The sequence below is a fragment of the Haliotis asinina genome, chromosome 15 (assembly GCF_037392515.1).
Source record: "Haliotis asinina isolate JCU_RB_2024 chromosome 15, JCU_Hal_asi_v2, whole genome shotgun sequence".
In the NCBI taxonomy this organism is placed as follows: Eukaryota; Metazoa; Mollusca; class Gastropoda; order Lepetellida; family Haliotidae; genus Haliotis; species Haliotis asinina.
The window spans coordinates 40,336,508-40,353,500 of NC_090294.1; the positions used below are offsets into that span (position 1 = coordinate 40,336,508).

Consider the following 16,993-nt stretch of genomic DNA (forward strand, 5'->3'; position numbering starts at 1 on the left):
GATCTAAAATACAAGAGTATTTACAAGAATTCAAGCGTACTTGTAGGAAACGGACTTAATAAAAGTTGACTTATGACGTCATTTACGCAGTTCATCTGCACTGTCTTGTCCTTGGTTATCTGTTGGTTCCTGAGGAAGGAGTTGTCATGGTTACGATCTGACTCATAGGCGGGTCCAGATGGGGGCGGTGAGCCTGCATCCCAATTCTCACCTGTATCACCTCTTCTGATTGGCTGACAGCTGCTACAGCCGATATATTTCTTTCACCTTTGGTGACGGGTGTGTCACTTGTGATTGCAACACCTGCAAGAGTAGAGTGGATCGATCGTTTCGAGACAGTGGTCAGTTTACAAGCATGGAGGTAAGTGGGATAATATTTTTCTTATTTGTGTCATGTTTTCTAAACTACTGTTTGAAAATTGTGATGCGTTGAATTCACGAGTAGTGTCATCTTAGCAAATGGTTAAAGTTACTATTTTTTTCTAGTTGTCATTCTCCTGGGAGGGGTGACACAAAAAACTTGTTAAGGCGTCAGTGACCAATGAAATGAAAGTATTTGACATGAAGGCAAATGCTTGTATTCCGAACGTGTGCAGCGTTACCTACGGAATCCCCCCCCCCCCCCACACACACACACACACACGTACATTTCGTTTCTGTCCACCTTATACAATACCCAAATATGCTCAATAAATGCACCCCAAATAAACAGAAATATACCCCAATGTACAGAACCCAAAATTTCTGTAGATAAACTCACAGATTGTACTATGCTTGATCTGAGTGTGCACCATCTCCTATACAGTAGAAGCTGTCTAAACCGGTAGTCATCGGGACTGAAAAAGTAATCCAGTTTAGAAAGCATGCCGGATTGTAGAGCTGGTAATAAATGGACAAGCCGCTGATGGGACTGAGATATTATACCGGTGTTGACAACTTGCCGGATTGGACAGCTTCCTCAATACTAAACTATGCTCTTGGGTTTGCTAAACAATCTTGTCAGACCAGGTAAAATAGGATGAGCTGATGCAGGAGTTGATGAGGCGGAATGTACTGGCAATGCTGAGGTGGGAGTCTAGAGCTCAGTGGAGGTGTTTAAGTCTCCTGCAAAGCTGGTGAGGCCTTCATCTCTGGGGACACCTATGAAGCGGTCAACGACACCGTAGCTGATTAGTTCGCCGGTGATTGAGCTGATCTTAGTGCAGAGTTCGGCAGAGTCTGCCGAACCGATGTAACAACCGCGTCAATGAAGATGAAGCACATGTCCGTTTACCCAGCGCAGTGTAGGATGATGTACATTTTGCTGAAAACTTGCTGAAAGAAGCCTCATTGTAAGTTAGGAAGTTAGATATGCTAAATGACCCGGACAAATGTTCAGTACTTCTCCAAAAAGAAAGCTTATCTGTTAAATGTGCCCAACCCTGCAATAGTATTTAAAAAGGACGAAAGTGTGTTAAATATCTCTGGTGTTGTATAATTTGTTTTAATTATTTTCGGTCTCTTTTTGTGTGTGTTTATGATGCTAGCATTTTATGCACATATCTTTTATAGAGGATATTTTAATGTGAGACTATAATAATTTATCCGTCTGTCTGTCTGCATCACGCAAGGATGTCCTTTCACAACTGGACTATTGATACTGCTCGCATTGTGTGAAGTAAATGATCGACCAAGAGCTGGAAGGTTAAGGATGACCATTGGCTGTGATGAGCAAGCCCAAAGTCACACTACCCATACCGAAAAAGTACAGTGGCAACGGACTGTGGGGCAGTATGGTCCGGAACTATATATATTTCAACATATTTCAAATGAAAAGTCCCACTGCGCTGGGTGATTCTCAGAACCTGGGAAACCTGACTTGTTTCATTTAGGACTCTTGCATTGTAAGGACGTCAAGGCAGTTCAGCAAATAATGTGGTTCAGGGACTTTGACACAGGCAAATATTTGGGGTCCAACAGGGCTAAGGTCTGCAGCTCTAAGCGAACGTCGTCAGATAGGATGTCTCTTCAGTTTGAGTGTGGTTAACCGGTCAGATGAAAGTCGCTATCTAGTACACACTGACAACGGCTGAAGACGCGCGTGGAGACACTGTAACGAGTTTTATCACCAGGGTGATCTTTAGAGTTGAACACATTGGTGGTACAACCGTTCTGGTGCATAATAACTATACATACACAGTAAATAATGCTCTTGCCTGGCTTCAAATGTTACAAGATGACAACGTTTGACGGCCATCGCCCATGTGCACAACACAATCAGAACAAAACCATAGCCTGAAAAGAGCCCCATGGAACATCTGCGGTACTATCCACGGCTTAGATTGTCGAAGCTCTCTTAGCGCTAAGATAGTCTTAAATGCCACTCATTAACATCAACTTACGATTATATTAGCGCTAAGAGAGCTTCCACAATCTAGGTCCTGGAGCACGAACTATAGATACCCTGTTCCCACAAATATTTGAGAATTGCGTAACAATCATATTTGGTGACCATACTTCCGGCATTGTTGACAATCACTTGTTTGTGTATTCCTTTCCGATTGTCAAGTTCATTTACCATTTTGATCAGCTGAAGTTTGGTGTTCAAGGCTTACGCAACACTATATAGTATTTTTCCTAGTTATGCAAAATCCCGGTGGTGCTTGTAAGGTCATGTGTACATGTGCTTACTGTGACTCAGTGTGCTGAAACTACAGTGTTAGTTCCATAAATAGATGTGAGGTGAGATAGACTGACAATATGTCGACAAAATTATTGTTACTTGTGAGACACAACCAAACTACTTTTGAAAATATTTATGTTTTCTGGGAACATTATCTCAACAGGTATGAACCTCAGTTCGTATAGGATCAGGTTTAGGACCTCAAAACTCCAGTGTGCATTTTTGTAACGGACACTAACAAGTGCAAATGAATGTCGAAACACCAGCTTTGGTCGAGCCATGATTTTTTTTATATTGTGTAAAGTATGGTAGGGGTGAAGAAATGGAATAATATGTTGCTGGGAAGTAGTCCGTCAAGGATATAAGGAGTGGCACTGAACGGCTTCTGTAGGTGTGAAAAGCGGTATAATTGTCTGCTTACAATTATATTAAAGGACCAACTGCTTTCTCCAAAGCTTCCTCTAGATTTGAGCGTCAGAAAGACTTCTGTTGATGACGTAACTTCCGGCGACTACACTAACATATCGACGAGTGGCGACTCACCGTCGCCTTATATGCAGGGCACTGGGTTCATCGCGTGCAACGTCAGCAACCCATCTGTTACCAGGCACGATGGGGAAGTCAGCATGTCCCTCCTAGATGCCCAGATATGGGAAGCATTCAACCATAATGGAACAGAAATGATCATCAATAAGGCTGGAAGGTAAATCTTTTCCAGGTGATGGAACATACACATTCATACATGCATTTGTTTTTGTCTTTTCATCCTTTATTTGTATTCATTACCATCGCTATGTATTGGTACATGATCTGTATTGAAATATATTACTGTTCTGGTTCTAATGCGATATGTGTAGTGATGTGTAGGATGCTGAAGTGTTTGACACTGAGTGAGTGAGTGAGTGAGTGAGTGAGTGAGGGACAATGATTGCACATTGTTTCTAGCCATTAAGGACAGAGATTCGAAACCACAATTAGATGCGCCGAAGGGCAATACTGAACAATGAAGGCTCTGAAACCTCGATTCTGGAAACAGCTGTTAGTTATATAGTACGCAAGATGCATACTGAACAGCAAAATTACGCAAATTTCTAAAAAAAGGAAATCTCACGAAAACCGTTCCTGCTTATGTCTTCTGTTTAAAAACTTGACAAAAGGGAGTTGCGTTTCTTTTGCTTTTCATTACATATGTAAAGGGCAACTTAGATGATGATCTGGTTTCTTAAAAGATGAAACTCCGATAAGAAGGCGTTGGATAACATGAATACTGTCCAAAGTGGTGTTGCTCTTCAACGTTGAACAAACATCCTTTGGTACGTGAGTGCAACACGGGTAGAAGAATCTGAGTTTGTAGCACTATAACCGTTTACCATTTCAACTACATTAGTGATGTAACAAAACATCGTCACCCTCCACTCAAGCATACAGTATCGTAAAGGCTTGATCTTACAACATTTCTCTGCATCTATCTTACTTCACACATAAATGTCGTTTTCTGATTGGCGAGGCGCTCTTCTTTTATTTTAAATGTACCCCATTTACAAGTGAGGTACATTTTTTGTACCCTGCTGCCAATGACAACGCATTCGGTACTTCATGGTAGTAGTTCTTCATCTCGACTAACATTGAATCACACATGATGCACGAAAATTACCGATGGGTTGCGAATGTAAATCGATGGAAGGGAGATAACTCTAAATCCGTTTTTCTTGTGTCCTGTGCAAAATGTAGCAATGGCTACAAGAAGAATTGCCTCGCATTCCAATAAATAAATTTTGACAAAGCGTTCAAATGTAGTTCCTGTGAATATTAAGAAGGGGAATTACACATCGTCCACTTTACTTAGACAATACCTGAGGGAAAACATCAAGGTGCAAGATTCGAATCATTCTATTCACACAGGTTGGCTGAAGTCTACGATCCGATACCCATGCTTCAAACAGTTCAAAGTAAACATTGAGGTGTTCGGTAAGATAAATACGTTGTCTACAGGCTCCTCGGGGCCCATGGGTGGATGTACCCTCCATGTTTGTTTACCATACCATGCCTCCCTCGTGACTAGTGAACAAATAATAATGTCCTATAAGCCTCCATCCTGAATATTAACAATCACGTGATCTGTTTAGACGCATGTTCCCACACGTGGCTGTGTCTGCTTCCGGTTTATCTCCATCCGGGCTCTACAACGTCTGGCTAGAGATTCTGCCCGCAGACGGGAGAAGGTTTAAGTACGTACAAAAGAAGTGGCTCCCCGTCAGCCCTGCTGACCCCTGCAAAGCCCTCCCTCCCTACCTCCACCTGGACTCGCCAAACACAGGGGCATTCTGGATGCAGAAGAAAATCTCCTTTGCTCGCCTCAAACTCACCAACAACCGAGATTCTGTTGTTGGTAATGTAAGTAGATGTCTCACCAGCAAACACTCAATATTTGTATGCAGGTGCAAAAATGCTTCGTCACGCTTCATTTGGTCTTGTGGAGGACCCGTGAAGAGCCATATTGGTTCATCGGCAAATCATGCATGTCGGGAAAGGCTCGCTGACTTATTTGATGCAGGTCATTACAGGTTAGCGTTCATATAATATGTTTAATATAGCGTATATTTGATACATCATCTAATAACATCTTATTGGTCACATGTGCACAGGTGATGCTGCAGTCTATGCACAAATACATGGTCCGGATTCTCATCAGTGAGACGGGGAAGGACTGTCACATCAACGTCACACCGCCCAAAACGTTCACGTTCCCAGAGACCACGTTTATAGCCGTCACGGCATACCAGAACAGTCTTATCACAAAGTTGAAGATCCACAACAACCCTTTCGCGAAAGCCTTCAGGGACAAGCACATTGGAAGGTAAAACATTTGTTACGCCTCAGTGTGTGTTCTTCCAGTGTGTGGAGGCGATCTCTGATGAAATCGAATCCCACGTCAACATTATTATGATTGGTGATTTGTCAGAACCATCTGTATGCTCATGTGTTTCATCAAGGTGGTAAACTCCAGGACGCTATAGACTTCCTTCCCATATTAAACTGTTCCGACCGGCCCCTCACTCACTCACGCAACCGCCAAGTTACAGATCACATGTCATCTGAATGCAGAAAGGTTCTGAAATACAAACTAGCAGCTTCTTTCCAGAGTTCCACTTGGCTGACCTGACTCTGATGCAGACATTATCTATGTTTTTCAGGAACTGCCAGAAACAAACTTGTGGCCCTGCAAGATCTTTTTCTGCCGGTAAGAGCACAACTCCTAAATTGTGTTGATGAATATAAGTCAAACTTTTACTGGTGAGTATTTAAAACCCAAACAATTTCGGCCTTTTGCTTTCGTCGTATTTATCAAAGTAAACTGCCCGTCAAACGAAACCGGTGGCTATTCTTTGCTGATGTAGTTGATGCGGGTTTAATGGATGAGGTTGGTTCTTGTTGGTTATTGTTTCACGACGCAGTGTTCCAGCTATATGGAGACGACCTGTATATAATCGATTCTGATCCAGCCTGTGATCAACGTCAGTCTACCTATCAGCCTGGTCACCTGATCTTGCTAGTTTCGGAAGCGTTTTTTGCGACGCAGCGCATTATTATTATAAATATATCAAAATATATTGCAGTTATTGTGGACATCATTCCCTTTCTATTGTATACTAGCCAAATAAAGAAACTGTGCAATGTCAAAATATTATCCGAGTTGTTAAGTACGATAACAATGTCAAAGATTTATATAAACTTTAATGGAGGGATCATGAGACCATAAGAAGTCGGGAGAATTTAATTGAAAAGTCAATCACAATGACGTCACGGGTCCACAAGCGAGTCAAAAGACCAAGTCACAAGCTCAATAACGGGTATGTCCACCATCGGCATTGAAAGCAACAGTGCATCGACGAAGCATAGAGCCTATCAAACGTGCAAGAAAGGCTTGAGGGTATGCCAGATTCTCTTATGTTTTGTTGCAAAATCAAGAATGTTATCTGGCGGATGAGGAAGATGACGTAGACGTAGATCCATCTCGTCCCACACATTCTCTGTCGGGGAGTGATCCGGTGAAGTTGCAGGCCAAGGCAGTATGTCAATGTTGTGGTGTTGCGAAAAAGCCACAGCAACCCTTGCCGAGAGCGGGCATTGTTCTGTTGGAATGTTAACCCAGGTCCGTGACGTTGCCGGAAAGCAACTGCCACAGGTCGAAGAATCTGATCCATGTAGCTCACAGTATTTAAGTTGCCCTGAACAATCTCCCAAATCAGTTCTTTGGCGTGCTGTTATCCCACCCCAAATCATCACGGAACCACCACCAAAGTGATTCCTTTCCAAGACACAGGCCTGTGCACAACGTTCTCTCATGATTTCGGCACCAAATTCGGGGAGCTTGTCGATGATGCTATGTCATGATAGGTCGTATGGCTGGACGTCGTGGTCCGATCCCATGATGACGTGAACGTTGTCGAACTGTGCTCGGATGAATACGGCGACGTCCTGGGATGGTCCCGGCAGTCATCACTGCAGACTGAAACCTTTATCCATATCACTCATATCCATTTGTCCTGTCTTGGCGTTGTTACACGTGGACGTCTAGAACGTGGCCGATCGATGACGTCATTTGCGTTCTGGTAGCGTCTCACCACTGCAGAAATGGTATTCCGGTGGCAGTGGGAATGTGCAGCCCGTGTCGTTGAGACATTCCTCCACGGACCATCCCAATAGCTTCATGACGTTATGCAGACGTTAGGCTTGGCATGCTATACGTTTCAATAGCCGTATAATTTTTCTAACGATCGCAAGGCAGGGGTTGAGCTTTCCAAAGTAACAGTATTGTGTGGCATTTGTTCTGTTTCTCTTTCCCTGAATGCACGTGCATGCATGCTGGATACATGTCACTAAACTCTGAGTTTAAACCCTCATGTGTCTACACAGGTTTGATGAAATTAGATTTTAAAATTTTGCATGCACAGTTTCTTTATGTGCCTAATATATTGTACATCGTACATGTGCCTGTGGCTTTTCTACTGAATAAATTTATATAATTTATCACATTATATATTGTATGTTTCTTTCAAAAGACGTATAATTCAAAGACCACGTACTAGTCGCCTCTTTGCCACGTGTATATTTCAAGGGCATCAGGACACTTCACTTAGCAACAGGAAGCGGAAGTTTGAACCGTCAAAGGAGGACGCAGCCTTTAAAGACCGCGCAGGTCACACAAGTGGAATAAGTGCTTTAGTCCAAGCAATGTCAAGGAGGGATCTAGTTACCCCGTTGGGGTGGGATATCATGCGTGAGTAATCTTCTGTCCTGCACAGAACATAATCGTGAATGTATTTCTTATACTTTGGTACCTATATGGGGTTTCGGTATATATATATATATCAAATATATATATCAATATAATAATATATATCAAAAATAGTCAGGAGTAACGTGTGCTGTGATTGTGGCTTAGTGGGTGTGTATGTATCTGTCCCAGCCATATCACGATGTATCATGTGTGGAATTTGAAACCGGATATTTGGCGAGACGAGCGAACGCTTTAGCCACTAAGCTACCCCTCCGCACCAATAGCTTAATGGGTTTGGATGGTTGGGCACATATGAATCTACCCAAATAACATGAATTGCTGCTAATAATTTCATGAGATTTAGCTCTATTATTTAAAAGCGTTATATATAATGCTTAAATGTTGTTGAGTGCGGCATAAAACTATAATGTTTATGTTTATTTCCTAATACTAAATTAAGACCATGCACTAGAATGAAGTCCTTAATATGTAGAAGATACACGTCCCATTGTGTTTTTCTTTCTTTCCATTTGTTTCATCTTACGCATAAACTCAAAGATATGACTGAAACAAACAGAATCTCTTTTAAACATAATGCCCATGACTCTACGAAACGAAAGTGAAATTTCTTGCTGGTTTACGATTATGATTTAGTAGCTTTGAAGATTTGATAATAATAGCTTGTTGGTTTACGATTATGATTTAGTACCTTTGAAGATTTGATAATAATAGCTTGATGGTTTACGATTATGATTTAGTACCTTTGAAGATTTGATAATAATAGCTTGTTGGTTTACGATTATGATTTAGTACCTTTGAAGATTTGATAATAATAGCTTGCTGGTTTACGATTATGATTTAGTACCTTTGAAGATTTGATAATAATAGCTTGCTGGTTTACGATTATGATTTAGTAGCTTTGAAGATTTGATAATAATAGCTTGTTGGTTTACGATTATGATTTAGTACCTTTGAAGATTTGATAATAATGATAGTAATAGATGTTCATCGTAAGAGACCACTAACGGGATTGAATGTTAAAGCTTGCCTACATGGTTTATACATAACATTGTTTCCCGTCCATTGTTTATTCTTTAAAAATGTGTGTTTCCTGACTTTCATACTGGACTTCAGAGTAATAAACAAGTAGGTATATATTGTGAGTTCAGGAATTAACATGGGTCGTTAAATCATACATGTAGGTGTGACTGTTCAAAGGTCTCTTGTTTTACAGCGTCTGAACGAGGCAGTCGTCCCATGTGTGATGTCGGCCAACATACGGGGTTATCTCCCCTGTACGGACCCTTTCACCACCAGACGTCTTCTCCGGCCGACGGATTCTGTCACCTTCCATCATTGATGTATCCCACGAATTACTTACTCAGCACAGAGGTTTTTCTCACGCAATCCAGCAGCTACCCACTTCCCCACCCAGCCAACATAGGTAACACTCAAAGCTACACCCTCCGAAATCTTTATAAGCACTTGTCCAAGGATGGAGGTATTGAGACGGTGCAGTCTATGAATACTTAGTCTCAGTATTATTCGGTATACTCGTACACTGAGTCTAACAAACCCTAGAAGGAGGTCGCGTCAGGTAACCTTTCAGTGACCAATGGCCGTCCAGTTAAGTGCGAGACGGCCGGACGGATTTAGCCAATCAGACAACGGCTTCTGAAAGGGTTTGGCGAGACATTTGATTCCGTCGATAGATCCAAACCACTGACAGTTATCCCTCAACAAACGAAAATCTGCATAAAACACATATATTTGACTTGTTTTTCCGTTTCTGGTGACATGGTTATCATTAGCTAATATTTCCACAAGCTGTCATCCTTGAATATTGACAAAAACGCTATTTTCAGCGACTGTTTACTCACTGTTGACAGTGTTGTAGCAGCGTGCTCCATGTGGATTACCCGGAAGCGATCGTAAGGAGAACTGCATTCGGAATTGTTCGGGTACAAACCTTTCCGAGCTAAAACTTCAAAAGGTATGTGCGAATGTCCACTTTCGCGATTTTGTAAGCTGTGTTCTGATTGGTCAACCTGAAAGGTTAAAATTACCTTCTGTGACATCCTACAAGGGTTTGTCTAGACTAAGTTTACTTACACTGTGAAACTGTGGATGGTGACGGCATCTTCTGTGAATAAGTTTTGAGGGCGATATTTCTGTGCATATCGTCGATCCAAATGGAGTGGCGAGCGTCGACGTATGTGGTGGAACAGCGTACAGGTGATTTAAATGAGGTTAGTTGAAGGCCGCTTTTGCAATATTACAGCAATGTCACAGCGGGCTCCACACATTTTACACATTGCAGTCGGTGTCATCGACGTGACGTGAAATGCAAATGCAAATGGCATCTCCGTGAAGAAGTGTTGAGGGCAATAAGTCTCTGCGTGTCATTGAGGTAAACGATGTGAGGAGCGTCGGACAGCACTGCGCGGATCTTTTGAGTGAGGTATTTTTACGCCATTTCTGCATGGCAATAGATCAGCAAAAGAGACAACAGAAATGGGCTTTACACATTCCACATTGTGTGGAATAGAACCCGTGCCAAACGCCCTTAAGTGCTTTTTACGAATTGATGCAGATAATTGGCACGGGAATCGTGCATCGAATTGCTTAAAGCCTATGCAAATATCGTGCATGTGAACAGAAACGGATTTGGTGTAAAGTTTTGTTAAGGATTCGCCAATATTCACTATTTGTTATCTTTTATTTTTTGGTACGTAAGTCCAAACATTCGAAGTCAAATTTACTCTTCCACGTGTTTTAGTTGTAGTATTATTGATATTGTAGTTTGTGGCTAAAATTGCATACAATCGCCAGCAGCTGAAGGAATGGTGCAAATCTAACCAGGGTCCATTGAGGAAGCAGAGGCATTGCAGACCCCATTGCCCCTAGTATGGTGATCTACCTTCAGTTGTTGGTGATCAATAGTATATTTTACATGGTATTGTCTAAAATGTTCTGATATTAAAAATACATACTAGCTAGTTTTATCTGTGTGTGTGATACTCTAGTTATTCTACACTCCCTCGATGACTGGTTCTTTAACTACTTGTACATTTTTTTATTTTTTGAAGTCATGACAATAGTCTTTTCAACGTTTCGAATTTGTTTTACTGTACATCAGTTAACATGTAGACAGACAGACAGACAAGTTTATTCAGTAAAAGATCACAGGCCCACCATACAGTCATTTGCATATGGTGTTGAATTTAGTGCACATGCTGTTTAAAAGGAGCATTTCAGTGTGCTGAACTACATAGTACAGAAACAAACATCTTTATAACATAGTCATTTCTTGCTTTCATAACAATAATAAAATTGGCATTTGGATCAAAATCAGTCAAACATATCTTAAATCTGAAAAGCGTTCACACTTCAGGAGTACACGAAATTCATTTTTGTCATTCAATTTACAAAATAAACATAATTTCTCATTGTAATTAACTTTATTGTATCTTCCACTTTCAACTGTTAAATTAAAATTACCACATCTAAATCTCGACAATGCAGATCTTAGATGTAAAGGAATATCAGAATTGAAATATCTTTCAACATTTAAGAGTGTCTTGAATTGGGAGTAATAGAAACATTTATTAGAGTTTTGGACTGAAGTGAACCAACATTGTTTAAGATTTTCTGAAAGTCTCTGCTTAAACGAAGTAATCAACATTGCCAACATCCTGACTGATTCATGCATAGCCAAAGCCATACTTAAATAAAATATGTCTGACAAAAGTTGCCCAAGTATTTCGGGCAACATCATCCAAGGACTAGAGCATAATATAACAATGTTTTGGCAGTATATTACAAGGCATATATAATAGGCGACACCAGTATTTAATCACTTTGGTCATATAAGTAAATTGTAGAGGTAGTCACAATCACCAAGAGCCATGTTATTACAGGTAGATTTGCCAACTTTCAAGAAATATTTGCAAAATTTTACCTGAACAGACTAAATGATGTTACAGTAGTCAGTATCCCAAATCCCAGACACAAAACACAAAATAGGTCAAACCATACAGTAAAAAATCTTAAACGTGTTTACAATCTAAGCCATTTATAGAAAACATTGCCTTGTTAACTTGAGATGCCAGACAGCTTTGCGCTTTACTCCATATACGTTTTGGTGTGAATACCAGTCCTAGATATTTATAAAAGGATACAGTTTCAATAGGATTACCATTATAGAACCACTTTTCATATTCCCGTAAGGGCCCACCATTTCTAAAAACAAGAAGTTTTGTTTTACTGAGATTAACTGACATTCCAGTTTGTTTACAAAAACATTCAAGTGCATTAATCATCTGTTGTAATTGATTGCATGTATCGGAAAGTGCAGAAACATCATCAGTAAACATAAGTGAATGCAAATTGTTAAAATCATCAACACCTATACCGCCACCCTGTTCCATCAAGGAAAACTACTTATTTATAAATATGATAAACTGCTGTGGGCTTAACACACAGCCCCGACGAGTACCAATATTACATGTAAAACACTTAGATAAGCCCTTTGAGGTTCTAACACAAGCAGATAAACTGCTGTACATTGATGACATTATATTTAAAAAATTACCAGAAATACCAACTTCATTTAAGATTGCAAGAGAACATCATGTCTTATTGTGTCAAAAGCCTTTGAGAAATCAATAACAAGGCAATAAAATCTACCTCTCTTTTTACAAGAATATTTATGTGCTACAGCCTGAAGAGAGAAAATGTGATCTATTGTGGAATACCCTGCCCTGAAGCCTGCTTGGGACTCATCAACAATTTCATGTGCATCGCACCAAGATTTTAAGCGCTCATTCAAAATATAGGAAAATGTTTTACAAACAGAATTAATAAGAGATATACCCCTATAATTATTTGGATTACTCTTACAGCCTGATTTGAACAGAGGTCATATAATACTCTTGCCCCAAACACATGGGAAATTACCACTATGAAATATCTGACTGAAAGTACTGTAAGAAAAGGTACAATAGTGGCACTAGATGCCTTAAGAAACGCATTAGCTATACCGTCAGGTCCTGGGGTTTTACTGTTGGGAAAATGTAAAATGTGAAACAAAACTTCCTGCTCACTAATAGCAGAGTTAAGTACTGACACATTAGTAGCATTTACAGCACGTGGTAAAAGAAAAGGTGGAACAGGTTGGTCAACACAAAGTAATGATAGAAAGTGATCAAACCACTGATTGCATGAGATTGATGTGGGAAGACCATCACACATTCTATGTTGTTTCATGTAAACAGTACCTGTAAACAATAGTTTAGTTTGGCTATGTTTGCACTACTTAGCGTACCTGATGGGTAGTATGGTTTCTATCTTTATAGTTACAAGTCGGTTTGTGACATGGAGATATTTGGTTATGCCTGTACTATAGTACAAATACAATAAATGTTTCAAAATATTAACCAAATTTGTAGCATTAGAGCACCAATAAACCAAGAGGTACTAGTACATGGCAGTGCACATCTTACGTACAGTGACAATATAGAGTTCAAAAATATTTATCAAGCTCCAAACGGTTCATGATTTGATATAATGTTTATGATCTAAATAATTAGCGTATTCAATGTATTACTTTAATTTTGATGTGTTATTCTCCTATTGTAAACTGATGGGCAAAAAAAACTATACCAACATTTTAATCATGAAATACGACACATAAAACTATGTTGACATGAAACATTAGGTGGGATTCAAAGTGAATTTACTTGCCAACATTTTAATGGAAGTTACACATCAAAATGACATAAACTGTACTGACAGGAACACAAGTTATGGCAGTGGGGTAAAATGTCAACTTTCAAACTCAAACTTTCCGAATATCACTTCAGAAAAGGGAAGATTTGTCCTCGTTAAAGCGTCAATAACGTGTGTGCCCCCCATTGGCATCAATTCACGCTTGAACACGTCGACGAACAGAGTTGATGAGACGTCTGATGACGTGATTCGGTACGGATTGCCATTCCTCTTCCAGTGCCTGTATCAAGGTGTCTCTGCTTGATGGAGGTGGATGTCTGGCCCTTATTTGCCGGTCAAGATGGTTCCAAAGGTGTTCAATGTGCGACAGGTCTGGTGATCTGACAGGCCACGGCAAGGTGTTGACGTTGTTTGCCGCTAGAAAGTCTCTTGTAACCCTGGGTGTATGGGGACGAGCGTTGTCGTGTTGGAACAGCACTCGTCGGTTCTGTTGTAGGTAGGGAATGACAACAGGGCGAAGCACGTCGTCGATGTACCCCTGGGCATTGAGGTTTCGTTCAAACACGACAAGGTCAGTTGTGTGGTCACTGCATATTCCGCCCGAAACCATCACGCTTCCATCCCCGAACGGTACCGTCTCCTGGATACAACATTGCGCCGTCCGTTCCCCCCTTCGGCGATATAAACGGATTCTCCCGTCAGTTCGATACAACTGGAACCTGCTCTCGTCCGTGAACAGTATCCTTTGCCAGTTCCGGTTCTGCCAATGTTGTAATCTCCTTGACCATTGGAGACGGTTACGTCGATTTTGACGGGTCAGGGTCATTCCACGGAAGGGCCTGTAGGCTCGAATACCATGTCGTCGGAGACGTCGGGAAACAGTTCTCCTGCTGACCACATGGTGGAGAGCTGTTGCTGCCGTCGACGGCGACGTCGACGTCACGAAACGATTGCGAAGATGAATGGTCCGCAGATACTGGTCTTCGGCTGGAGTTGTAACACGAGGTCTACCGCTCCTTGGCCTGTCCGCGGTCGTGCCTGTTAGTCGTAATCGTGTTTGCAGCCTGGTTATTGTTGTACGGGTGCAGTTGAAAATTCTTGCAACGTGTGCATGACGTGCTCCAAGCTGGATCATTCCAATTGCTCTCTCGCACTGGTCTGCAGTTAACCTCGGCATGTCAGTTACGTCCATCGGTGTAACATTGATGTAAGGCTTGCCAATGGACGGTTTTTATACCGTTTGCCGCCATCTTGTCACGATGTACGTGCATGTTGATTTTCACGTAAAAGGTTCAATAAAGTCCATATTTGGGATGATGCACGTGTGTTTTCCTTGTTTGACCCAGTACAGTTGCGTTCGGGCGATTTTTTCCACTTCAAAACTTATGATGCGAATCCAAAATGATATCATCATCTTGAAAAATATTTTGGTATAGTTTCTTTTGCCCTTCAGTTTATATACCGTTCTATAGCTGTACATTTTGCTTGTTTCGCCTTTGCATATAAGCACTGTAAATAGGAGAGGGTTTCACTAAACTGGAATAGCTTATACCCAGTCCATTCTCTTGAATAAATGTGTTTAAATCAAATCACTAAATAACAAGTGATCAATCAGTAGAAGTTTTAAGAATGTATTTCTTTCACAGAGCAATTTTTGCATTACAGCAGGCATACATTTATATTTAAGAATAGGATTAAGGACAAGATATATAGATGGACAACTTATTTGTTGTGTATTGAGTACAGTTAGAAAAGTATTTACCTCTATATTAGATAATAGCATTAACTCTTGGATGCCCACCCGTGATCATTTATCAGAGTGACAAATTTCGAGGAGAATACGCTACTACGGACCATATATTTTTTTCTGTCAGTGGCATTATCCATAAGAATCTGCGGAAGAAAAGAGGCAAGTTTTACTGTCTATTCGTAGACTTGAGGAAAGCGTTTGATTCCGGCAATAGATCTACCACTGTAAAGTATAAATTTTTAACTCCATCGTCTTTTACGTAATTTGTACACCTATTTGAGAGCATCTGTTGGAACTAGTAAATTTCAAAAGAGTGATATATTTGTTTGATATGCCGGAGTGAGACATGGTTGCATTCACCTGTACGTTTCCTAATATATGTTGAAAACATGTCAAGGTACTGTTATGAAATGATACGAGAAGTGTCTTTATTAACGAAAATATCACAGATCTTGCAGTATTGTTATTTGCAGATGATGTGATTCTTGCCGATTCTGTTGTCCAGTTATGATGCAAGATGGGTAGTCTAAATTAATATTGTTTGAAGTGGGGTCTTCAGATAAATATTAGTAAAACTAAAGTAACGTTTTGTCAAAATGGGGTCAAATCGCGAACAGCGACAAATGGTTCCTTAAATCACCCAATTTGTAGGTTGTATCACATTACAAATATTAAGGCATTATGTTTTCTCGTAGAAATATATTTTCCAGAGCCCGTGAAACATTACCTGTGAAAGCTGAAAGAGCCCTACGTGTCATAAAGAAATTCTTATGTAAATATATAGAAATGCCGATTTATTCAACATAAAAACTGTTTCATGGAAGAATTCATGCAATTTTGCAGTACGTTTCTGAAATAGGGAACATTAATGTCAAGATAATAATATTGACAAGGTACATTTACAGTTCTGTAAGTTTTTGTTCCGTATTGGCTACAGAACTGCGAACAAGGTTATTTTAGCTGAATGTGAATTAGCTGAATGTGAACTAGCTGAATGTGAACTAGCTGAATCTGATTTAGCTGAATGTGAATAGGGGTACTAAATTTAGATGCAGCGCTCACAGGCGCATGACTTGCCCAAACTGTAAATGTAAAAGGAATCCATTGTCCATTTTGTAATCTTTGTCAAGAAGACGAGTACCTTGTATTACTTGTACGCTCAAAATATTTGGAAATCAGAGAAAAATATTTGCCTTTTTTGACCTACAACGGTAGAGACATAAAGGAAATATTGATTTTTTGTTGAATGTAGCCCATGTGTACCATGTTGAGAAAAAGTGTAAATTATAAATGTGTGTTTATTGATTTATTGATGTTCCTATAACTTGAGTACTGACAGATTGCGAATAAATTCACTGTTGTAATTTTTCACATGTTTTTGGCCTCAGGACCTCTTATAGTAATAAATAGTATTGTCTGTATTTCGCAATTTCTTTCTTACAATGAAGAATGATATTCCTGAGTATTCAAACACATTTACTACTGGCTCCAAGAGACCCGTGAAGGTTCGGGGTAGAATAATCCTTCAACAACCCATGCTTCCTACAAAAGGCGACTCAGCTTGTCATAA

The 16,993-nt window shown here is 40.2% G+C and overlaps 1 protein-coding gene across 1 annotated transcript; it reads left to right on the forward strand.

Annotated features, from left to right (window-relative positions):
- Positions 1–355: 355 nt before the first annotated feature.
- Positions 356–9,476, forward strand: LOC137265013 (T-box-containing protein TBX6L-like). Its single transcript, XM_067800344.1, has 7 exons — positions 356–361; positions 3,118–3,365; positions 4,789–5,056; positions 5,308–5,519; positions 5,857–5,903; positions 7,782–7,943; positions 9,178–9,476. The coding sequence occupies exons 1-7, from the start codon at positions 356–358 to the stop codon at positions 9,474–9,476; spliced, it is 1,242 nt and encodes a 413-aa protein (XP_067656445.1).
- The last annotated feature ends 7,517 nt before the right edge of the window (positions 9,477–16,993 follow it).

What these genes read in the sequence shown, in the direction of transcription:
- LOC137265013 (XM_067800344.1), top strand. An exon ending in ATCATCAATAAGGCTGGAAG is followed by an intron (nt 3,366 to 4,788) that starts GTAAATCTTTTC and finishes TGATCTGTTTAG; the next exon opens with ACGCATGTTCCCACACGTGG. An exon ending in TGCAAGATCTTTTTCTGCCG is followed by an intron (nt 5,904 to 7,781) that starts GTAAGAGCACAA and finishes GTATATTTCAAG; the next exon opens with GGCATCAGGACACTTCACTT.